We start from the raw sequence: 25,501 nt of genomic DNA on the forward strand, positions 1-25,501 counted from the left end.
AATTCTTAATTTGTGCCAGAAAAAGAAATTATTATCATACTGCATACAGATCATATGTACATGAATATGATGCTGTACTGTCCTCAGGCAAGCTGGAAAATGCTCAGAGCGTACAGAATGTGGAATCTAGATTCTTTTTTTTTTTCTGTTCAATTAGTTTTCTTTAATGGAGTCTAGATTCTCAAGTGAGAAGATATCAAAGCAGTTTGTCTTCAAAGAAGAACATTTGGGGGTCCCCTAGCTCTGGGTTGAGGAAAAGACCTAGAGATGTGTAGTAGACGCCCGAAACAAAAATAAAACAAATTTCAAATTTATTGAACAGAAAATGCAGATGGGCCTTTAAAAAAAAGCGGGGGAGCCAAGAATAAGACTAACCCAAAACTTTAAAAACTAAATTGTGATATTGTTTCACCTTTCTCTGTTCTGCCCTGAAATTTAGGGTTCTTATAGGAGGAAGTAGTGTGGGTAGGCTTGGCATATGGACCTACTACTAATATGGATATTAAAATCTCATCAAACTGCTGGGTTTATATTCTCCTCCTCTGCCTAAAAGCTGGGTTTAAACATCTTTCACCAACCTCTTTTAAAGCAGTCTTAGGACCAGACATAGTAGCTCACGCCTGTAATCCCAGCACTTTGGGAGGCTAATGCAGGCAGATCGCTTGAATCCAGGAGTTCAAGACCAGCCTGGGCAACATGGTGAAACCCCATCTCTACAAAATACACAAAAAAATTAGCCAGGTATGGTGGCATGTGTCTGTGGTCCCAGCTACTCAGGAGGCTGAGGTAGAAGGATCACTTGAGCCTGGGAGGCTGAGGCTGCAGTTAGCCAAGATAGCACCACGGCACTCCAGCTTGGGTGACAGACCGAGATCCTGTCTCAAAATTAAAATAATTTTAAAAAAGTAGTTCTATGCGTGCAGCGCATGGCTGCAATCCCAGCACTTTGCAAGGCCGAGGCAGGAGGATCATCTGAAGTCAGGAGTTCAAAACCAGCCTAACCAACATGGTGAAGCCCTGTCTCTACTAAAATAAAATAAAATACATTTTAAAATTAGCTGGACATGGTGGCTCACACCTGTAGTCCCAGCTACTTGGGAGAAGGAGGCAGGAGAATCGCTTGAACCCCAGAAGGGGAGGTTGCAGTGAGCCAAGATCACACCACTGCACTCCCTAGCCTGGGCAACAGAATGAGATTCCGTTTAAAAAAAAAAAAAGTTTTATGAGTGGAAGAATTTCTCTAAGGATTTTACTCCCTGGAGTCAGACTCTCCCCTAGCGTCTTAGTCGCCCGATGCCCAGCCTGGTTCCCTCAACCACGAAGAATTTATGACCAACTGCCAGAAGCTTTGTGTTATGCCGCCATCCTCCCTGATCCTGAGCACCTTCCAAAGCCTCACTCTATTGCTCATGGATATACTGGGTTGTCATCTGCTGACTTGGTTGTTTTCTCCTTGTGATGTAAACTTAATAGAGAGATGAGCTAACACCCTAACTATCCAGAAGAGTAACTCCTTTGTTAAGGATGAACATAACTCATGTTTTCTTCCTTACCATTCTCGCCCACCTTCAGTTGCAGATACGGTGTTATGAAGAGGTTCTAATGAGTTTATTCCAATGATGATTCAAAAATCCTGTTATCCATCCCCCAGCCCTGGAGGGTGAGAGGACAGTTGAGGAGGAACTGGTCAAGGCCTGTTCTGTAAAACTAGAGCACATATCTTTCCAGTTAGCAAGTGGCTGTTTAATGCAAGGAACATCCTGCAAGCCTACGAAAGAGGATGCAAAAGATATGTAGGATACCCTTTATACATGTAAAGGAGGAGGAGGTCAAAATATATTTCCTGCCTTCTAGGTCCTTACAACAGGGCTAGATTTTCTTGCAGGGTCCGTGAAAGGTCTAAAACTCAGGACTTCCACTTATGGGAGAGAGAAAAGTTTCAAGGTAGGGAGAGAGTTTTTGTTTTGTGTTCTCAGAAATTGGGAGCTATATCCTTCACCTTGTTTCACCTTCCCTGCAGAACCAGTGGGGGAGTCCTTCGAAAAATAGGTGGGTAGGGTTTCTTGTCCAATTTGCTTCCACTTAGGCACACCACTAGGTAAACCATCATTCTCTCCTTAGGCACACTATTATTCTGTTCCCCATTTCACAATGCCTGTCTGGATGTATAAAACCCCTCTCAATGGGCTCCCTAAAGCGTCTGCCAGTAGTGTCTCCCACCCTCTTTCCTCAACACTCCCAATCCACCGCAGCCCAGAGCACTGTGTCTGGTTATCTAACCATCTGACTCTCCCGTATACTACATTCTTGAGCTGTTTTTCACTCCCCTATTTGCTAGCCCTGGGCCGTACATAGGGTGGACCCCTATATTTTGTTAAACTGGAGTGATTCTACGCAAATGCACGCTCACCCTGCAGAGAATTTGTATGCCTTATCTGCAGCACTAAAATCTAATCAAGGAAGTCCGGATCCCATAGGATTCTTCCTACTCTCCAGTTCGGTTTATTTTAAGCCCAACAGCCCTAGCTTCACGTCCCTCCTTCGCAGCCTTCTTTCCTTCCCTCCTGCCGGATGCGCCCAGCAGCCGTTGAGCCCAAGCCCCGCGGATCTGGAAGGAGACCCCCGCATCGGGGAAAATGGAGCGAACTTGGGCGCAAAACCCGCCCGGCAACTCGTGATGTCATCTCGCCCCGCGCTCGGATGGACTGTACTCACTCCACGCTGGTTGAGATGCTCTTAAAGTCCTTTGTAACGCAGATTGGAGCCTGAGACCTCTCGTGGACGCCCACAGAAATGCACTTGAGAGGAACATAAAAGCATTACACTTAAGCGCTAGAAAGAAAGCACCAGGAACCCATACAGGCTCCTCCCCGCTCCTTCCTCGAAGCTCCTCCTTCATCCTGCACCTCGGCTGTTGATTTATTTCCCCTTTGTTGACTCGGCCATCGGCCTGCCGTGCCTGGTCTTTCCCAGAAGGCCCAGCGCCGGGAAGGGGTTTGCAGCTGCTCCGTCATCGTGCGGCCCGACGGTAGCCCGCGCTGGTGTGTAGGCCCGGCTCGGCTCCTGGTCCCCGGTGCTAGGGTTCACGCGAGGCCCCGGCCTCGGTCCCCGGACTAGGCCGTGACCCCGGGTGCCATGAAGCAGGAGGGCTCGGCGCGGCGCCGCGGCGCGGACAAGGCGAAACCGCCGCCCGGCGGAGGAGAACAAGAACCCCCACTGCCCCCGGCCCCCCAGGATGTGGAGATGAAAGAGGAGGCGGCGACGGGTGGCGGGTCAACGGGGGAGGCAGACGGCAAGACGGCGGCGGCAGCAGCTGAGCACTCCCAGCGAGAGCTGGACACTGTCACCTTGGAGGGTACGGGAGCCCAAGCCGGGAACGTGCCGCGATCACGGGTGACAGCGACCCCTGTGATTCGGCTTCTCGCTGGGAAGCCAGAGCAGCCTCCACAACCCTCAGTTCCTTGGGATTACCCCCAGATACCTGCCCCCGCTGCCCTGACACTTCCGACTCCATGCCCAATGACTGAACCTTCTCTCCAGGCTGGGAACCACTCCCCTCCCATCCCCTCCGTCCCCATATCTGGGGTTGCATCTATATCTAGGTTCCACTGGGCCTGGGGACTCCTCCTTCTAAGTCCTCCCCTTCCTAAGCCCTCCCCTCTGACCTAGTCCATTTATATCCCACCCGACTGATTTTAGCGCCTCCAATATATGACTGATTGATCCCACTAGAAACCAGTGTTCATGTCTACGTGTGTAAACAGGGCCGGGATGACCTAGAATATCGACTCCTGATTTTTAAAACTGTGCAGCAGATTTTTGTTGTCCTAGCTGCCTTTAGCACACTCCCCCGAATGAACCATTTCGACCTAGTATCTTGTTTCCTATTTCTCTAACTGAAATGTCCCAACAGTCACTTTACTGTCTCCTTCTCCCTTCAGGTCCCTACTGCCCCTCTGTTTCTAAAGGGTCTAAGTACATACACACTTAAAACTTTTCGGGTGTCATCTTTGTTTGGTTTTGTAATACTCACCTTTGGCCTAAACTGCTGTACACCAGTGTCTCCTATTTCTTTTCTCCGAGGTTCCTGTTTCGAGTATCTGTAGTCCTCTTGTTTCTCCAAGTTCATGTTTTACTTTTAGCACTTAGAGCATCCTGTCTCCATTTGAAGTGGGTAAAGTGAGAGCTTCCCACTGTGATCCTGGTGCCATTTTCGTGGTTCTGGATCAAGTGGGACCAGACTACTTACTAGGTTTTCTTTTCACTAAAATGTGTGAGAAACTAGCTCAAAAACATAGAGATAAGGAAAGTTATCCTCTTAAGTGGTGCTTTTGAGGATGTGATGCTGTGGACTACAGCTCTTACAGTAAAGTTGAGCAACAGGATCAATATCTGATACAGATCCTTTTACCTAAAGTAGTGACAGCCAATGTTAAAGGTGCCACTCAGCATTGCCTACTGGGGGTGTTTATTACAGGCACTTCATTTTCTTGTTGTAAAGTAATTCATATTCATTGCAGAGATTTTGGAATGTATAAGAAGTTAAAAGCAGGGGGAAGAAAACATGGTTAACATTTTTTCTTATGAATTTTTGAGCTACTCTCCTATAATTGAGAGCAAGTTATGTATACAGTTTGTATCAAGGCATAACTAAATATAAATTTTGAATTTTATGTGCTTTCATTTACATTCGTAAACATAATCAGCAATTTATTCCAGAAACATTGAATACCCAATATAGTGGTTAAGAGTAGTACAAGTTCTGGAATTAATTCCCTCATCTATATAAATACGAGTAATAGTACAATACTTTATTGGGTTATTGTGAACATTAAAATGCTTAAAACTGTACCTAGCACATAAATATCAGCTGTTATTATTATATCTTAGTGTGGCCCAGATATATATAGTTAGCTAAGCACTAACTATACAGAAGTGCCTAAGAAACTACTCATTGATTGCATTCCCTTACTGCTTTGCATTTAAACTGTTTCTAGTTTCTTGCTATCATAAATAACTTTGAAGCAATCATCTTTGTGCCCAACTTTAAAAAATCTACTTTTATAATTATTTCTTCAGTACAGATTCCCACCAGAACCTATATACCTGAGTTAAAAGGCTGAACATTTTAAAGGTTTTGATAGTTATCATCCAGAAAACTGTGCTGATTTACATTATACCAGGAGAAATGTAGTTTTCACTGTACTCTATAATTTATTTTTATTTTTATTTTTTTTGAGACAGAGTCTTACTCTGTTGTCCAGGCTGGAGTGCAATGGCGCGATCTCAGCTCACTGCCACCTCTGCCTCCCAGGTTCAAGCGATTCTCCTGCCTCAGCTTCCCAAGTAGATGGGATTACAGGTGCCCACCACCATGCCCGGCTAATCTTTTTATTTTTAGTAGAGACGGGATTCACCTTGTTGGCCAGGCTGGTCTTGAACTGCTACCCTTATGATCTGCCTTCCTCAGCCTTCCAAAGTGCTGGGATTACAGGCATGAGCCACCGTGCCCCGCCTAGAATTTTTTTAATGTTACTAATTTGGTAGTTTAAAAATGTTTCCATTTGCAATTGCTCAAATACTAATGAAATATAATTTTGTCTGTTAGCCATTTTCCTCTTTGTATGTTAGTTCATCTCCATTTTTGTTTTGAAATTGTGGCAATATAATCGTTATACCATTATATCTCTTAACCATTTATGCAAGCTCTTTATAGAATAAAATATGAATCTTTGATCACATTTGTTGAAAATATTTTCTTTTGTATACACAGTTCTCTAAAAGGGTTTTTTAAATGAAATCAAGCTCATTAATCTTTTGTGTGTATGTGATTTCTCCCATTGTTTACGTTTAGAAAGTCTTTTCCATTAAGATCTGATAAATCTCCAGGTTTCTTTAGTTAATTGGTTTTTCTTTTCTTCCTCTGTCATCCTCTACCCCATCCTGCACCCCCACTGTATTTTTTTTCTTGCCAGTTGGTTATGTCTTAAAATCAATGTGTGGAATCTGTAAATATTGTGTACCCCATTAGGGCAGAAAAGGTGATTGGTCGCATTTTGCCCCTCCGTGAGAGGCTCCTTAGAACTCCTTGCCTGGAGTGGTGGGGGACTAGGAGTGGAAGTGACATCATTTTCTTCTCTGCTCCTCTTCAGACATCAAGGAGCACGTGAAACAGCTGGAGAAAGCGGTTTCAGGCAAGGAACCGAGATTCGTGCTGCGGGCCCTGCGGATGCTGCCTTCCACATCACGCCGCCTCAACCACTATGTTCTGTATAAGGCTGTGCAGGGCTTCTTTACTTCAAATAATGCCACTCGAGACTTCTTGCTCCCCTTCCTGGAAGAGGTGAGTGAGTCAGGCCACCTTAAAGGGTGCAGGCCTGGTCTCAGACCCCCAGGAATAGCGTTTTCCATCCTAAAGTCCCATCTTATTACCTGTGGTAGCATGAGGAGAGAAGCCAAAGCAGCCCATTTTAATACTCATCTGCACAGTGACAAGGGAACCGTCCACTGCCCTGTAGTGTCATTCTTCCGAGTCAGGGGATCAGGACCTTCCCAGCCAACCTCATTTCCCACTACCCTGCAACCTGTACCCCCTACTCCAGTTGAGGTTGCGTTGGGTGACCTGTCTGTTGTTCTAGGAGAGAGAAGGTGCTGCTACCTCTTTCCTCTGAAGCTTCACTATGGAGGAGGCAGAGAACAGTGGTTAGGAGGAACACAGGTGTCAGGGCCAGGCATCGTGGCTCACGCCTGTCATCCCAGCGCTTTGGGAGTCTGAGGCAGGCACGGTGGCTCACACCTGTCATCCCAGCACTTTGGGAGGCTGAGGCGGGCATGGTGGCTAACGCCTGTCATCCCAGCACTTTGGGAGGCTGAGGCAGGAGAATCGCTTGAATCCAGGAAGTGAAGGTTGTAATGAACCAAGATCGCACTATCGCACTCCAGCCAGGGTGACAGAGTGACTCCCTACCTCAAAAAAAAAAAGCACAGGTTTTAGAGGTAGAGTTGAATTTGAATCCAAACTCTGACAGTTAGTACCTATGGGACTTGGGCAAGTGACTTCATCTTGCTGTGCCTCATTTTCTTCATTTGTTAAATGTGATGAACGAATTGGGGAGAGGGGAGTGTAAAGCTCCTAGAACAGTGCCTGGCACATAGTGAATGCAGATGAAGTCAGTTTGGTGGTGATGTTGGCCTCTGTGCCAGGAGAGACCTCTCCTTATCCTCTGTAACTGTAAACTCTCCCTCGTTATTCATGGCATGGTCCAGATCTCAGCCTTCTCCAATTCCACTGACCTTCCAGGACTTGCATTTCCTTAAAATCCTGTATACTCAGTCAGCTCCGTGGATGGGGAAACTCATAACATCCCTGGAGGTAGGGCAGTGAAGAGTTTATTGTCTGGGAAAGGGGAAAAATGTACTGTTCCCCCAACTCCACCTTGGATGTTTTCTGACCTTCACATCTCTAAAACTCATGAAACATGATTATTTTGGTGGGTGACTGTTAACACTTTATTTTTTCCAGTGTCAGTGACGAAATCTGAAAATAAGTTTTGTGTATATGTTGACTTTCCCCAAATTTTCTTTGTTTCCACAAGAAACAATTTTTNTTTTTTTTTTTTTTTTTTTGAGACGGAGTCTCGCTCTGTCTCCCAGGCTGGAGTGCAGTGGCCGGATCTCAGCTCACTGCAAGCTCCGCCTCCCGGGTTTACGCCATTCTCCTACCTCAGCCTCCCAAGTAGCTGGGACTACAGGTGCCTGCCATCACGCCTGGCTAATTTTTTGTATTTTTATTAGAGATGGGGTTTCACCGTGTTAGCCAGGGTGGTCTCGATCTCCTGACCTCGTGATCCGTCCGTCTCGGCCTCCCAAAGTGCTGGGATTACGGGCTTGAGCCACCGCGCCTGGCCAGTTATAGCTTCTTTGAAGGTTCCTTACATCGTCCTTTATGTCCCCATAATGTTCTGTAAAGAAGTTTATTATTCTCCTGTAACACTTTATTGTGCTTATTAATATTTTATTGCCAGCCTCCTTGACTTGTTTTCTTTGTTTTTTTGAGATAGGGTCTTGCTCTGTCACCCAGGCTAAAGCACAGTGGCACAATTATGGCCCAGTGCAGCCTCAAAGTCCTGGGATCAGGCGATCCTCCTCTCTCAGCCTCCTGAGTAGCTGGGAATACAGGTGCCTGCCACTATGCCTGGCTAGTTCTTTTTTGTTTTTTGAGAGATGGGGTCTCGCTGTGTTGCCCAGACTGGTCTCAAACTCCTGGCCTCAAGCATTCTTCTGCCTCAGCCTCCCAGGTAGCTGGCACTACTGGCGTGAGCCACCACACCCAACTCCTCCTTGATTTCTTTGGGAAAGACTGTCATCTTTATTTTTTTATCCCTAGCACCTAAAAAAATCTTGGCACATGGTAGACACTCAATAAATATATTGAAATACATAGTGGATGCTCAATAAATTCTTGGTTACTTGATCTGACTGAGCTTTTCCATGGTAACTTCTGTCCTCTCCTAGCCCATGGACACAGAGGCTGATTTACAGTTCCGTCCCCGCACGGGAAAAGCTGCATCGGCACCCCTCCTGCCTGAAGTGGAAGCCTATCTCCAACTTCTCATGGTCATCTTCATGATGAACAGCAAGCGCTACAAAGAGGTATCCAGAATGCAGTGAGAGTGATTCATAAGCCCCAAGTGATGCAAGGGGTTTGGCGGGGAGATCGTCCCTGGTGACAAAATGGAAATAATCACTGATTCTTAAGAACTGTCCCCCACACTCTTTCCCCATAGTGGTATGCGTTTGATCCCACATCCCAGGAGAACCCACTCCTGCTCTGGGCACTGTGGGACAGGGCTCACACTGGTCATGCTGTACCGGTCTGTGGGGGATACCAGCGTAGTACATTCTTTGGGGGAAATTAGGGGCATTTGGAGACAGAAAGACCTGCGTTCCAATCCCTGCTGTACCCTAGGCAAATTAATTTCTCCCAGCTGTATGTAAAATGGGGATAATAGTTCCTGCCTTACAAGATGGTTAGCATTACATAAAATTATTTGTTTAGAAATACTTAGCACAATGATCTGCACATAGTAAGCTTTCATGATATTTTCATAAATGGTAGCTGTTACTATGGACTAATAGCTCCATTTTGCATACTGCACTTCCACCACTCCCCCAGCTACGGCCAACTTCTTTGTTCATTATAGCCACTGTCACAGGAGCACACTGAGGAAATAAGTCCCACTCCTTAATTCCCTGGTTTGTTTCCTTTCCTTCCCACACTGTTTTTGGTTCGTGGTTGGTTGGTTGGTTGGGGGTTTTTTTTGAGACAGGGTCTCGCTTTGTTGCCCATGCTGGAATGCAGTGGTGTGATCACAGTTCACTGCAGCTTTGACCTCCCCAGCTTAAGTGATCCTCCCACCTCAGCCTATTGAGTAGCTGGGATTACAGGCATGCGCCACCACGCCCAGCTAAATTTTGTATTTTTTTGTAGAGACAGGATTTTACATTCTTGCCAAGCTGGTCTCCAACCCCTGGGCTCAAGTGATTTCCTGTCCTCCACCTCCCGAAGTGCTAGGGTTGCAGGCGTGAGCCACTGCGCCTAGCCCACTGTTCTGTTTTTATTGGATGGGGTCTTGCTATGTTAACCATGCTGGTCTTGAACTCCTGGGCTCAGGTAATCCTCCCTCCTCAGCCTCATGTAGCTGGGATTAAGGCACGCGCCACTGTACTTGGCTGTTTTTTTTTGAGATATACTTCACCCCTTTAAAGTGTACTACAGGCCGGATGTGGTGGCGCTTACCTGTAATCCCAGCACTTTGGGAGGCCAAGGCGGGTGGATCACGAGGTCAATCAAGACCATCCTGACCAACATGGTGAAATGCCGTCCTTACTAAAAATACAAAAAATTAGACAGGCATGGTGGCATGTGCCTGCAGCCACCAGCTACTAAGAAGGCTGAGAGGCAGGGGAATCACTTGAACCAGGAGCCGGAGGTTGTGGTGAGCCAAGATTGCGCCACTGTACTCCAGCCTGGTGATAGAGCGAGACTCTGTCAAACAGACAAACAAATAAATAAAGTGTACTACAATTTAGTGGGTTTTAGTATAGTCCCAAAGTTGTATATCCACCCCTAATTCCAGAACATTTTCATCACCCCAAAAAGAAACACTATACGTATTAGTGGTCACTTTTCATTTTCCCCTTACCCAGCCCCTGGCAGCTATTAATCTGCCCTGTCTCTATTGAGGATTTACTTACTCTGGACATTTCATGTAAATGGAATTATACACCACGTGCCCTAGGTTTCTGCCTTTTTTCACTTCACATCATGTTTTCAAGGTTGACCCATGTTGTAGTGTGTGTCAGTACTTCATTCCTTTTTAAGGCTGAGTAATATTCCCTCGTGGATATGCCACATTTTGTTTATCTGTTCATCAGCTGATGGGCACTTGGGTCGTTTCTGCTTTTTGGTTATGAATAATGCTTCTGTGAACATTTGTGTTCATGCTTTTATGTGAACATAAGTTTCCAGTTCTCTTGGCTGCATACCTAGGATAGGAATTGCTGGCTCAAATGACAACTCCATGTTTATCCTTTTGAGGAACTGCCACTTAATTGTCTTTTGGCTTCCTCCCCAGGCACAGAAGATCTCTGACGACCTGATGCAGAAGATCAGTACTCAGAACCGCCGGGCCTTAGACCTTGTGGCCGCAAAGTGTTACTATTATCACGCCCGGGTCTATGAGTTCCTGGACAAGCTGGATGTGGTGCGCAGGTACAGACAGCCAAGGATCTCACTTGGGGCCCTCGGGGTCAGAGACTTGGTCAGTCACAAGCACACAACTGTGGACCTGCAGAGGGCGATGAACCAGTAGATGTAAGCAGGAAAGAGGGGCAGTGGTTCCCATGCCTTGTGCCATGTGAGGGATGTGGGAGACAGACTGATGCTAGATGAAGTGGGTCACTGCTGGACTATAAATAACTGTCCCCAGGTTCTTCCCTTCACCCCACATCAAGGTAGGACTGAGGGTGGGTTAGGGGTGGAGGGACAGGCTAGAAAATATTTTACTTCTTTGCTCAAAACCTGCAGTGGCTTCCCATCTAAAGGAAAGGCAAAGTCCTCACACTACCTCATAAGGCCTGACATAATCTGCTCCATTTTGACCTCCCAGACTTCACCCCGTCCTGTTCCTCAGCCCCACTGGCCTGCCTTTCCTCTGATGTGCCCGGCACAGTCTTCTTCAGAGCCTTTGCACTGGCTGCCCCTCTCTCCAGAATACTCATCTCTCCACCTCCTTCAAGCCTTCCCTTAACTGATCCCTTCTCAGTGAGTCCTGCCTTGGCCAAGCTATTGAAAAGGTCAACTCATCTTTCTCACCTCCTATATTCCCCATTGCAGTTACCCTGGCCTCACAGGCCTCCCATCTTCTGCCACACTGCACACTGTGCTTCTTCCTCATGACCATTGCCTCCCGCACTGGGCTGCATTCCGTAAGGGGAGGGTTTTGTGCTTTTTGCGCAGCTAGAATAGTACTCTACACCTTAGGTACTCGATAGTTCAGTACTCAGCAAATAACCAGAAAAGCGATTTGTATAACTTTTTTAAGGAATTGAGAAAGAGTGAAGAGTCAAAGGCAGTTCAGAGAGTTGTGATTTGAAGCCTTTGATATCTTTCTTCTTTCTTTCTTGAAGCTTCTTGCATGCTCGGCTCCGGACAGCTACGCTTCGGCATGACGCAGATGGGCAGGCCACCCTGCTGAACCTCCTGCTGCGGAATTACCTACACTACAGCTTGTACGACCAGGCTGAGAAACTGGTGTCCAAGTCCGTGTTCCCAGAGCAGGCCAACAACAATGAGTGGGCCAGGTACCTCTACTATACAGGTGAGCAGAGGGGCCCAACCCACAAATCAGAGGTGTCTCAGGCCTGCCTGGTGCAAATTTTCCAAGGGGTGGTGCATAAGAGGCCCATTTGGCCCTCTGGCTTGTCCGGGGGGTTGGATGACCCCACTCTGTTGACCAACTCTCCTCTCCTCCACTCCCAGGGCGAATCAAAGCCATCCAGCTGGAGTACTCAGAGGCCCGGAGAACAATGACCAATGCCCTTCGCAAAGCCCCTCAGCACACAGCTGTCGGCTTCAAACAGACGGTGAGCCACAGACACCATCATCCCTTTGCCTCTTTTTTTTTCTTTTTTTTATTAAGATGGTGTCTCACTATCTTACCCAGGCTGGTCTTGAACTCCTGGGCTCAAGAAGTCCTCCCACCTCAGCTTCCCAAAGTGCTGGAATCACAAGTGTAAGCCACCATGCCTGGCCTTTGCCTCTTACTCATTCCCTACCACTTCAGTTCTCTTCCCTATGCTAGGGGCTAGGAAAGGCATCCTTAACCTTCCTATCCAGAAGAACCTCAAACTTTTTTTTTTTTTTTTTTTTTTTTTTTTTGGTGTGTGTGTGTGTGTGTGGAGACGGGGGTCTCACTGTTGCTCAGGTGAGAACTTCTGGGCTCAAGCAATCCTTCCGCCTCTGCCTCCCTAAGTGCTGGGATTGCAGGTGCGAGCCGCCGTGTCTGCAAAAGGTTGCTTCACATCTATTGTGGGTGTCACAAAGCAGACACTACCTGCACCTCTGGCAGTGGATGTTCAGAGTGTTCTCCTTGGCAGATAGGTGTAGAATATTCCTGATTCCCCAGCATGCCTGACAGCCATTCCAGGCATGGACCTAGATTGTGTTGATATAAACCCCAGGTTCTTATCTGGTCCTTCATGTTCACATTTGGAAACTGTATTGTCTCTGGCAGAGGAATCCAGAAAATCTCCATAAGGCTGAGTGGCTCAAGTAAACATAAAACTTGGCCACTTAAGAACTGTCAGTCAGCAAGTATTTAAGCATCAACCCTGGTATTAGGCACTGTATGGGATAGGAAGGGAGGATAATAAGTGGTCTGTCTTTCTTTTCTATCTTTCTTTTTTTTTTTTTTTTTTTTTTTTTTTTTTTTTTTTTTTTTTTTGAGACAGAGTCTCCCTCTGTCACCCAAGCTGGAGTGCAATGGTATGATCTTGTCTCACTGCAACCTCTGCCTCCCGAGTTCAAGCGATTCTCCTGCCTCAGCTTCCTGAGTAGCTGGGCAGGTGCCCGCCACCACACCCAACTAATTTTTTTTTTTTATTATTCTTTTTTTTGAAATGGAATCTTGCTCTGTCTCCCAGGCTGGAGTGCAGTGGTACCATCTCGGCTCACTGCACCCCCTGTCTTTGGGGTTTAAGGGATTCTCCTGCCTCAGCCTCCCGAGTAATTGGGATTACAGGCGCCTGCCACCACGCCCAGCTAATTTTTTAATTTTTTTTTTTTTTTTTTTGAGACGAGTCTCACTCTGTCGCCCAGGCTAGAGTGCAGTGGCACAATCTTGGCTCACTGTAAGCTCTGCCTCCTGGGTTCATGCCATTCTCCTGCCTCAGCCTCCCAAGTAGCTGGGACTGCAGGTGTCCGCCACCACTCCCGGCTAATTTTTTGTATTTTTGGTAGAGACAGGGTTTCACCGTGTTAGCCAGGATGGTTTCGATCTCCTGACCTCGTGATCCGCCCGCCTCAGCCTCCCAAAGTGCTGGGATTACAGGTGTGAGCCACCGTGCCCGGCCAACCCAGCTAATTTTTTGTATTTTTAGTAGAGATAGGGTTTCACCATGTTGGCCAGGGGTGGGATTACAGGCGTGAGCCACCGCTCCAGGCCAGGTATTTCTTCTCATTAGAGTATTTCAAAGAGATAAAGAATGTTGACTCAGAAAGCTTGAGGGTGTGTGTGAAGTTACAGAGCCCAGTAGCCAGGATGTAGACCTAGTCTTCCCAAATTTAAACCTCTGCTCCTACCTTCACACAACATCCACTTCCATAGTGCCTTGACAGGGAACAGGAGACAGGTACGTTGATTAAGTCAATGTAGTAGGAGATTCATTTTATTTCTGTTCAGAAGTTCAAAGAAAGTCAGATTTGTTTTTGATCAAATAATGAAAGAGAAAGGATCTTAAAGAAAAAGTTGGCTAGGTACAGGCTCACACCTGTAATCATAGCACTTTGGGAGGCTGTGGCAAGAGGATTGCTTGAGACCAACCTGAGCAGCATATGGAGATACCGCCTCTGCAAAAATAAAAGACCTAGCTGGGCATGATGGCATGCACCTGTAGTCCCAGCCACTTGGGAGGCTGAAGTGCAAGGATCACTTGGGCCCAGGAGGTCGAGGCTGCAGTGAGCCATGATCGCGCCACTGCACTGCAGCCTGGGCAACAGAGCAAGACTCTCTCAAAAATAAACATTAAAATTGAACTGGTCTTTCAGAGATGGGAAGGATTTTCACAAAAAGTGAAGGCTTTTCAGACACACCGGTCGCGTCAGCAAAATGTTAGATTGCTTACAATGTGAGAGACACTAAAGTTTCTTTTGAAAATCACTAAAAATACAAGTAATTAACATATATAGAATGTGTCATGTACCATGAGAGAGGCTTTCAGGCATTTAAATTTTCTCAGTGGCAAGAAGGCGTAGAGAGAGCTGGAAGAGAGGCCTTGGGCTAGGGCACTGTTGGTGAGGGAGTGCAGGGAGAGAGAGGGCGGAAGTGAAGGCATGTTTGGGAGAAGGCCTGCAACCAGCCCTCTGCCCTCACACACCCCTGTCACCACCCAGCTTACAGAATCCACTGGGGGTCTGATGAAGCTGTAGATTCCAATTTGGAGAGTCTGCGTTCCTCACGGGCCCTGGGTGATGCCAGCGCTGCTGGTGCACAGAGCGCTCTGAGGAGTGCGGTGCTGGCTCATCCTGTTCAGGGCTGGAGGCCAGCTAGCATTCGTTCCTGCAGCTGCCTTGTCTCCTGTAAACTTGAATGTCTCTCTCCACCCATTTTCACCCTCCTTGTCTTTACTTAATGCCAGCTTCGCTACCTGTGTTTTCCATCGCACTCCTTCCTCTCTCTTCCAGACTTGGCCCATCACCTGTTTGCTTCAGTCTCCTGGAGGAAAACCCCCACCCCTGCTGCTTCCCCTCTCAAGCGGCCATTCGTGTCTCCCCCGGCTCCCTCCCCAACAGTGCACTGGCCAGCCCCTTCCCTCCAGTGTTCTGTCTGCTCCTTCTCACCACCTGGGCCTCAGCAGAGCACTCTGAGAGCTTCTCTGTCGATAGTAAAACCCTCATTCTCTCCTTGAGTGACCTTGTTTGCTTTCCCAGCTTCAGCTCTCGCCTGCATGATGCTCTTCAGCCTGTACATTACTAACTCCATTACTCTGCTGGGACTGCCACTGCAGGCTTCCACAGATTTGGCGGCTTAAACAACCAAAATTGATTTCATCACAATTCTGGAGGCTCTAAGTCCAAGAGCAAAGTGTGACACGATTGGTTTCTTCTGAGGGACTCCCTCATCTGCTTGTCGATGGCTGTCTCCTGGTGCTTTCACATGGTCTTCCCTCTGCGTGTGTCTGTGTCCTGCTCTTGTCTTAGAAGGACAATAGTCATGTAGGATTAGGGTCCACCCATATGACCTCGTTTTACCATAATTACCTCTTTAAAGGCCCTGTGTCCAAATACAGTCCCGTTCTGAGGTACTGGGATTTAGGTCTATAACATGAACTTGAGGGGGACACAGTTTAGCCCATAACACTAACTCTGACCCCTCTCACGAGCATCAGCCCTACAGATCCAGCTCCCCCTCCCACCCCCCATGTCTCTCTCTACAACATGTCCCAAAGAGACCCCTGCTGGCCCCCTTACCATTCCTTCCTCCTGCTTTCCCAATGGAGATCAGGGCCTTGGCGATCATCTCTGACTCTCCCCCACCGTCCTTCCCGTCACTGGGTCGTCTGTTAAATTATCTGCACGTCTTCTGTGTTTGCCTATTCCTTGATATTGCCAGCGCCATGGTTCGAGCCACTAACGTTTCCAGACACTTCTACCTGGTCATCTTCTTCTCCACCAGCCCAGCTTACACTCACTTGCCTTACTAAGCAGAGCCCCAGCTCTGTCGTTCTCTGGCCTGGGAAGCTTCCATTGCTCCCCACTGCTGGAAGGCATCATAACAGTCTTGTGAGGTAGACACGCTAGGTGTTGATATTGTTATTTGGTAGTTTTAGAGATGAGGAACCACGGACCCAGTTGCTCAGTGTTTCCTAGCTAGTGAATAGAGACTAGACACCAAGTGCTCTACATGCAGACTTCAAACTGCTCAGCCTGGCATGCAAAATGGCAATGGCATAGTCCCCAGACCGTGGTCTCAACTGTCTCTTTCCTAACAGCTCCCCAGGCACCCACACGTTTCTGCCTCTTTTTCAATCTGTACCCTTGACCCTCCTCCTTTTTCTGCTTTGTCAGACTCCTTAAGGCACTTCATAAATTACCATTTCCAGGGATTTCCCCTCACGCATGGGTTACTCCAAGGGACAGGGCAGCCTCGTGGTGCCTGTGGAGGGTGAAGGGTCGGCCTGGCTGTGGGTGGTGTGATCACACACTCCCGTTGTAACCCCTGCCTCCCCATGAAACTTGCTGCCCCACGATTTAGCTGCTTTGTGTTCTGCGCCTGGTGAATTCCTGAGATGGGGGGCATCATTCCCTCCACTGTAGTTCTCTTGCGTGGTGCTGAAATACTCCACTGAAATGCACCACTCAGAAATACCTCACAGTCCTGTGGAGGAAGACAGGCCCGGGTTTCCAGCCACCCTTCTATGTCTGGATACTCTGCTCATTCACAGAAGCCAGGCCCCTTCCTGCACTTCTGCCTCTACCCAGATAACGAATTCTACCCACTGATAACCTCCTCTCCTCCAGTAACAGTCTGCCTCTCTAGTGAGCATCTCTGGCTGACGCATGTTCTATTCTCCAGGCCTGCGAGCCCTGGTCCCTCGCTGCTGCTGAACCACAGCACCCGCCCTTCTGGCCTCACTTTAGAGCACTGTCATTTCAGAGCAGACTGTGCGCAGGGTGGCCAGGTGAAATGCAGCTGAGGGCTCTGCAACCAAATGTGACCAAAGGCCACATTCCCAGCACCCGGCTCCAAAGGCAGAGCTTGGATTCCACGCCCAGCACAGGTTTTCAGGGCTTCCTCCTCTCTCTGGGCCTAAACAATGATCCCTTTCCCTGTTTCCCACTACATCTGGCAGAATTCAGGCCACATTTCATTTTCTTCTTCCGCCCATGGGGCTCCCTGCCCACTGTGTTGCCCTGTCACTCTGTCCAGGTGCACAAGCTTCTCATCGTGGTGGAGCTGTTGCTGGGGGAGATCCCTGACCGGCTGCAGTTCCGCCAGCCCTCCCTCAAGCGCTCACTCATGCCCTATTTCCTTCTGACTCAAGGTAAGGCTGGCTCCCCCACCCCAGAGCCCGCTAGGCCCCCTTCACTGGGGCCTCTTACGTGCCTGTGCCCATTTGCATCATCCAGTCTACTCCTGTTCTCCCTGCAGCCGTCAGGACAGGAAACCTAGCCAAGTTCAACCAGGTCTTGGATCAGTTTGGGGAGAAGTTTCAAGCAGATGGGACCTACACCCTAATCATCCGGCTGCGGCACAACGTGATTAAGACAGGTGTGGATCAGGATCTGAGGGGCTGTTGGAGGAGCAGAAGCCAGGCCGGGGCAAACCTAGTGGGTATCCTTGGGCAAGTGAAGGGTCTGTGCCCGCCCTGCCCACCCCATTGCTCCTTCCTCTCCCAGGTGTACGCATGATCAGCCTCTCCTATTCCCGAATCTCCTTGGCCGACATCGCCCAGAAGCTGCAGTTGGATAGCCCTGAAGATGCAGAGTTCATTGTTGCCAAGGTGGGGCTGGTTCAGGAACCACAGTGACCAGGTTGTCACTTTCCTGCCAATCTCAGGAGGCAGGAGTAGGAGGAGTTTGGCCAAGGAGGGGAGTAGGTAAAGCAATGGCGTAGTCATTTCAGGGAGGGCCCGTTGTTTGCAGTGAAGCCAAGAAGTTGCCAGAGAGAGAATGGATGCACATGTGAGTGTGTGAGTGTAGGTGTGTGCACATGTTGAGTTTATGATAGTGCTTGTGAGTGTGAGAATATAAGGAGGGCAGAGGAATGGGAAGGAACAAGGTTTTCTCTGGTTTAGAAGATGGGCATGCTGGGCCAGGTGCGGTGGCTCATGCCTGTAATCCCAGCACTTTGTGAGGCCGAGGAGGGTGGATCACCTGAGGTCAGGAGTTCAAGACAAACCTGGCCAATTTGGCAAAACCCCATCTCCACTAAAAATACAAAACTTAGCCAGGCCTGGTGGCGGGTGCCTGTAATCCTGGCTACTCGGGAGGCTGAGGCAAGAGAATCGCTTGAACCCGGGAAGTAAAGGCTGCAGTGAGCCGAGATCGCACCACTGTACTCTCTTGCCTGAGTAACAGAGCAAGACTCCATCTCAAAAAAAAAAAAAAAAAAGGGCCGGGCACGGTGGCTCAAGCCTGTAATCCCAGCACTTTGGGAGGCCGAGACGGGCGGATCACGAGGTCAGGAGATCGAGACCATCCTGGCTAACACGGTGAAACCCCGTCTCTACTAAAATACAAAAAACTAGCCGGGCGAGGTGGCGGCGCCTGTAGTCCCAGCTACTCGGGAGGCTGAGGCAGGAGAATGGCGTGAACCCGGGAGGCGGAGCTTGCAGTGAGCTGAGATCTGGCCACTGCACTCCAGCCTGGGTGACAGAGCGAGACTCCATCTCAAAAAAAAAGAAGAAGAAGATGGGCATGCTGGTGAACTTTCTTCTTTGGGGGCCTGCAGGCCATCCGGGATGGTGTCATTGAGGCCAGCATCAACCACGAGAAGGGCTATGTCCAATCCAAGGAGATGATTGACATCTATTCCACCCGAGAGCCCCAGCTGGCCTTCCACCAGCGCATCTCCTTCTGCCTAGATATCCACAACATGTCTGTCAAGGTGAGAAGCCTGTGGCTGCAGAGTCACACCTGGCAGCAGCACACCCCTCCCTCCACACTCATGGATTCCTCAGAGAAGACTGGCTTTATTTGTGGCCCAGGTTTCATCCAGTCTCTGTGAAATCACTTAGCTGCGGCACAGGGGGCCCAGAATGGGAAGGGGACTTGGCCATAGTTCCATAGCCAGTTCCTTCTCCTATTGCGTTTAAGGGATGATGTGGTCACCAGGGAGGACCAGGCAGGTATTCAGAGGGTTGGGTTCTATATTTGGTTCCAAATTTGAGTCATTTAACTTCTCAGAGCTCTGTTTCTCCGTCTCCGAAGCTGGTAGGGAGGTGTTACCTGTCTTGCTTGCTTCACAGGGTTGGTAAGATTAAAAGAAGTCCCTGTATTGAGGCTCTTAGCGAAGTTTAAATTGTAAAAAAGATGGTGCTGGTATCTAGCTCCACAAAAGGGTGAGCCCTCGTCCTCAGTTAAGCACTGAGTTTGGTGCTGTTACTATTTGGTTGCCATGTTTTTTTCTGGTCTCCTCCCAGGAAACTAGGATATTGCTGCCTTGCTTAAAATCCGGCTAAGCCCTACTCCATGTGACATGCAAGGCCCTTTGTAACCTGGTCCCTTAGGTCTTGCCTCCCCTCCCGCTCCTGCCCCACCACCCAGCAGCCAGCCCCACTGAGTGCAGGCCAGGCCCCTCCCACATGGAATCCTCCACTGGGAAGGCCTCTCCCCATTCCCACATCCACTGTGTTCCTCCTTTTCCTCCTCCCTGCCCAATCGAGAGAGTTGGTCATTTATTCCTCTTTTTTCAGCATTTCCCACAGGGCACTGTAATAATTCCTTTGATGCCTAGCCCCCCACTAGAGTAACTGGAGAGGGCCGCTGTTTGCTGCCCGGTGACACCTAGCCCCCACTAGAGTAACCAGAGGGCCGCTGTCTCCTGCCCGGTGTCTAGCTCACAGAGGGATGCAGGGAGTACACGTTGCGTGACTGCCTCACCTGCTTCCTTCCCTCCCTTATCTCCTCTATTTGCTGTGTGCCAGGCCATGAGGTTTCCTCCCAAATCATACAACAAGGACTTGGAGTCTGCAGAGGTAAGCTCTCTGCTTTCTGGGTGAGACTGAAGGGTCAAACTTCCACACAGAAGGGGAGGCGGGGAAGTGTCTGGAAGGGCTGGGAGTTGCTCTGAAGCTTTGGCCTCACTTGCCTCTCTCCCCAGGAACGGCGTGAGCGAGAACAGCAGGACTTGGAGTTTGCCAAGGAGATGGCAGAAGATGATGATGACAGCTTCCCTTGAGCTGGGGGGCTGGGGAGGGGTAGGGGAAATGGGGACAGGCTTTTTCCCCCTTGGGGGTCCCCTGCCCAGAGCACTGTCCCCGTTTTCCCACACACAGCTCATAGGCTGCACTCATGCAGGGGGTGGGGGTGCTGGGAGCCAGCCACCCTGACCTCCCCCAGGGCTCCTCCCCAGCCGGTGACTTACCGTACAGCGGGCAGGAGGGTGGGCAGGTGACCTCCCCGGGCAGGGTCCTGGCCAGTGGTGTGGGAGCAGGAGGGGAAGGATAGTTCTGTGTACTCCTCTTGGGAGTAGGGGACTAGAACTGGGATGTCTTGGCTTGTATGTTTTTTGAAGCTTCGATTATGATTTTTAAACAATAAAAAGTTATCCAAAGCGCTTTGTGCATCAGTTGCTATACTTCACTGCAATATTGGCAGGCTCAGATTTTGGGTTTTTTGGCCTTAGAGTACTAACCCCAGGTGTGTAATCTGAGGGCCTGATGGGTCTGCAGATGGGGAGGTGCCCAGGGGAGGATGAAGGGACCCTGAGCTGGGGTCGGGGGCCTAGGTTTACTCTGTTTCCTACCTGTGTGGCTTTGGTAAGGTCTTGTTAGGGAAGGTGTACTATGCGTCCATCACCAGCTGCAGACCTTCACATCCCAATATAGGCACCCGGTGGTGCTTCATGGATATTATGGTTTTTACAAATTGAAGATGTGGCCGGGCATGGTGGCTCATCCCAAAACTTTGGGAGGCTGAGGTGGGCAGATCACTTGAGGTCAGGAGTTTTGAGACCAGCCTGGCCAACATGGCAAAACCCCGTCTCTACTAAAAATAAATTAGCGGGGCGTGGTGGTGGGCGCCTGTAATCCCAGCTACTTGGGAGGCTGAAGCAGGAGAATTGCTTGAACCCGGGAGGCGGAGCTTGCAGTGAGCCGAGATCTTGCCACTGCACTGTAGCCTGGGCGACAGAGTGAGACCGTGTCTCGGAAAAAGAAAAGGACAAATTGAAGGTTTGTGGCAACCCTGCATCAAGCAAATCTGTGGGTGCCATTTTCCCAACAGCATATGCTCGCTTAACACCTCTGGGTCATGTTTTGGTAAATCCTCTCAATATCTCAAACTTTGTCATGAGTGTATCTGTTCTGGTGATGTGGGATCAGTGATCTTTGATGTTACTATTGTCATTGTTGGGGCACCACAAATTGCACCCATATAAGATGGTGAACTTAGCCGGGCACGGTGGCTCACGTCTGTAATCCCAGCACTTTGGGAGGCCAAGGCTGGTGGATCCCTTGATCTCAGGAGTTGGAGATCAGCCTGGGCAACACAATGAAACCCCACTGCTACAAAAAAATACAAAAATTAGCTGGGCATGTTGGCATGCGCCTGTACTCCCAGCTACTCGGGAGCCTGAAGTGGGAGGAGCCTTGAGCCTGGGAGGTGCAGGCAGAGGCTGCAGTGACCTGAGATCCTGCCACTGCACTCCCACCTGGGCGACAGTGCAACTGACAGGGCGACAGTGTCTTGAAACGAGAAAACAGAAAAAGGGAGAAAGAATCACATATCTCTCACTTTAAATCAAAAGGTCAAAATAATTATGCTTAGTGAGGAAGGCATGTTGAAAGCTGAGAGAGGCCAAAAGCCAGGTCTCCTGCACCAAACAGGTAGCCAAGTTGTGAAGGAGGAGTTCTTTAAGGAAATGAAAAGTGCTGCTCCAGGTTGGGTGCGGTGGCTCACACCTATAATCCCAGCACTTTGGGAGGCTGAGGCCGACAGATCACAAGGTCAGGAGTTCGAGACCAGCCTGGCCAACATGGTGAAACCCTGTCTCTACTACAAATACAAAAATTAGCCAGGCATAGCAATGGGCACCTGTAATCCCAGCTACTCGGGAGGCTGAGACAGGAGAATCCTTGAAACCAGAAGGCAGAGGTTGTGGTGAGCTGAGATCGTGCCATTGCACTTCAGCCTGGGCAACAAGAGCAAAACTCTCTCTCCAAAAAAAATTTTTTTTGAAAGAGTTCAAGACCAGCCTGGCCAACATGGTAAAACCCCACCTCTGCTAAAAATGCAAAAAATTAGCTGGACGTGGTGGTGCACACCTGTAATCCCAGCTACTTAGGAGGCTGAGACAGGAGAATCACTCGAAGTGGGGAGGCGGAGGTTGCAACGAGTCAAGATCGCACCACTACACTCCAACTTGGGCGACAGAGTGAATTTCTGTCTCAAAAAAATAAAAAATAAAGGCCGGGTGCACTGGCTCACACCTGTAATCCCAGCACTTTGAGAGGCCAAGGCGGGTGGATCACCTGAGGTCAGGAGTTCAAGACCAGCCTGACCAACATGGAGAAACCCCGTCTCTACTAAAAATACAAAATTAGCCAGGCGTGGTGGCGCATGCCTGTAATCCCAGCTACTCAGGAGGCTGAGGCAGAATCACTTGAACCCGGGAGGCAGAGGTTGCGGTGAGCCGAGATCGCACCATTGCACTCCAGCCTGGGCAAAAAGAGCGAAACTCTGTCTCAAATAAATAAATAAAAATAGTAAATAAAATTAAAAGTGCTGCTCTGGTGGACACATGAATGATATGAAAGCAGAACAACATTATTGCTGATATGGAGAAAGTTTGAGTCTGGAAAGAAGATCAAACCAGCCACAACTTTCCTTTAAGCCAAAGCCTAGTGTGGAGCAAGGCCCTCACTCTCTTCAATCCTTTGAAGGTAGAGAGAGGTGAGAAAGTTGCAGAAGAAAACTCAGAAGCTAACAGAGGTTGGTTTGTGAGGTTGAAAGAAAGAAGCTGTCTCCGTGACATAAAAGTGCAAGGTGAAGCAGCAAGTGCTGATGGAGAAGCTGCAGTAAGTCATCCATCAGATCTAGCTCAGATCACTGATGAAGGTGGCTGCACTCAACAACAGACTTCCAATGTAGACAAACAGCCTTCTGTTGGAATAAGATGCCACCCAGGACTTTCATAGCTAGAGAAGAGAAGTCAATGCCTGGCTTCAAAGCTTTGAAGGGCAGGCTGACTCTCTTGTTAGGGCTAATACAGCTGGTGACTTTAAGTTGAAGCCAATGCTCATTTTCCATTCCGAAAATCCCAGGGCTCTTAAGAATGATATTTAATCTACTCTGCCTGTGCTCTATGGATGGAACAGCAAAGCCTGTATGATAGCCCATCTGTTCCCAGCATGGTTTACTGGACATTTGAAGCCACTGTTGAGACTGATTGCTCAGAAAAAAAAAAGTTTTTTTTTTTTTTTTTTTTTTTTTGAGACAGAGTCTCGCTCTGTCAGCCAGGCTGGAGTGCAGTGGCGCGATCTCAGCTTACTGCAACCTCTGCCTTCTGTGTTCAAGCGATTTTCCTGCCTCAGCCTCCTGAGTAGCTGGGATTACAGGCATGAGCCACCACGCCCGGCCAGAAAAAAAGATTTTTTTAAAAGTTATTACTGCTGATCGATGATGCACCTGATTACCCAAGGGCTCTGATGGAGGGATACCAGGGAAATAATATTGTTTTCATGCCTGCTAACACATCCATTCCGCAGCCCATGGATGAAGAAGTAATTTCAACTTTTAAATCTTATTTAAGAAATACATTTTGTAAGGCTAGAGCTGCCATAGTGATTCCCCTGATGGATCTGGGTAAACTGAAAACCTAGAAAGCATTCATCATTCTAGACGCCGTTAAGAACATTCATGATGGCCGGGCGCAGTGGCTCACGCCTGTAATCCCAGCACTTTGGGAGGCCGAGGCGGGCGAATCACAAGGTCAGGAGATCGAGACCACGGTGAAATCCCGTCTCTACTACAAACACAAAAAATTAGCCGGGCACAGTGGCGGGCGCCTGTAGTCCCAGCTACTCAGGAGGCTGAGGCAGGAGAATGGCGTGAACCCGGGAGGCGGAGCTTGCGGTGAGCCGAGATTGCACCAGTGCACTCCAGCCTGGGGGACAGAGCGAGACTCTGTCTCAAAAAAAAAAGGAATATTCATGATTAGGGCCGGACGTGGTGGCTCATGCCTATAATCCCAGCACTTTGGGAGGCTGAGGAGGGTGGATAAACTGAGGTCAGGAGTTTGAAACCAAGCTGGCCAACATGGTGAAACTCCATCTCCACTAAAAAATATATACACATAAAAATTAGTCAGGCGTGGTGACACACACACACCTGTAGTCCCAGCTCCTCGGGAGGCTGAGGCACAAGAATCGCTTGAATCCAGGAGGCAGATGTTGCAGTGAGCCAAGATCGTGCCACTGCACTTCAGCCTGGGTGACAGAGTGAGACTCTCTCAAAAAACAAAAAAAGAATATTCATAATTAGGCCAGGAGCGGTGGCTCACACCTGTAATTCCAGCACTTTGGGAGGCTGAGGCAAGAAGATCGCTTGAGCCCAGAAGGCCAAGACCAGCCTGGATAATGAAGTGAAACCTCGTCTATATAAAAAAAAAAATTTAAAAATTAGGCCAAGCACAGTGACTCACACCTGTAACTCCAGCACTTTGGGAGGATGAAGCGGGCGGATCACTTGAGGTCAGGAGTTCGAGACCAGCCTGACCAACATGGTGAAACCCCGTCTCTACTAAAAATACAAAATTAGCTGGGCATGGTGGCACTTTCCTGTAAACCCAGTTATTTGGGAGGCTGAGGCAGGAGAATCGCTTGAACCCAGGAGGCAGTTGTGGTGAGCCGAGATCGTGCCATTGCACTCCAGCCTGGGCAACAAAAGCAAGGCTCCATCTCAAAAAATTACCACTAACAGGAGTTTGGAAGAAGTTGATTACAACCTTCATGGGTGACTTTGAGGGGCTGAAGACACACTTCAGTGGAGGAAAAAACAGATGTAGAAACAGCAAAAGAACTAGAATTAGAGTGGACCCTGAGGCCAGGCCCAGTGGCTCACACCTGCAATCCCAGCAATTTAGGAGGCCAGGGCAGGAGGATAACTCGAGCTCAGAAGTTCCAAACCAACCTGGGTAACATAGCAAGACCTCGTCTCTACAAAAAAAAAAAAAAAAAAAAAAAAAAAAAAAAGAGACCCGGGAGGGGGGACTGAATTGCTGCCATCTCATGATAGCATTTGAACAGGTGAAGAGTTGCTTCTTACGGAGGAGCAAGGAAAGTGGTTTCCTGAGATGGAATCTACTCTTGGTGAAGATGCTGTGAACATTGCTGACATGGCAACAAAGATTTAGGATATTACATACACTTAGTTGATAAAGCAGCAGCAGTTTGAGAGGATTGACTCCATTTCTTTCTTTCTTTCTTTCTTTTTTTTTTTGAGACGGAGTCTCGCTCTGTCGCCCAGGCTGGAGTGCAGTGGCGTGATCTTGGCTCA

The 25,501-nt window shown here is 48.7% G+C and overlaps 1 protein-coding gene across 1 annotated transcript; it reads left to right on the top strand.

The window, feature by feature from the left end:
• The first annotated feature begins 2,809 nt into the window (after positions 1-2,809).
• On the top strand, positions 2,810-20,559 carry PSMD3 (proteasome 26S subunit, non-ATPase 3). Its single transcript, XM_017869268.1, has 12 exons — positions 2,810-3,355; positions 6,153-6,343; positions 8,515-8,652; positions 10,638-10,774; positions 11,692-11,882; positions 12,044-12,147; positions 17,211-17,325; positions 17,433-17,552; positions 17,681-17,784; positions 18,735-18,890; positions 19,930-19,980; positions 20,106-20,559. Exons 1-12 carry the CDS (start codon positions 3,136-3,138, stop codon positions 20,181-20,183), a joined length of 1,605 nt encoding a protein of 534 aa, XP_017724757.1. The 5' UTR covers positions 2,810-3,135; the 3' UTR covers positions 20,184-20,559.
• Positions 20,560-25,501: the final 4,942 nt, after the last annotated feature.

Source organism: Rhinopithecus bieti, unplaced genomic scaffold, assembly GCF_001698545.2.
Source record: "Rhinopithecus bieti isolate Rb0 unplaced genomic scaffold, ASM169854v2 scaffold_5019, whole genome shotgun sequence".
NCBI lineage: Eukaryota > Metazoa > Chordata > Mammalia > Primates > Cercopithecidae > Rhinopithecus > Rhinopithecus bieti.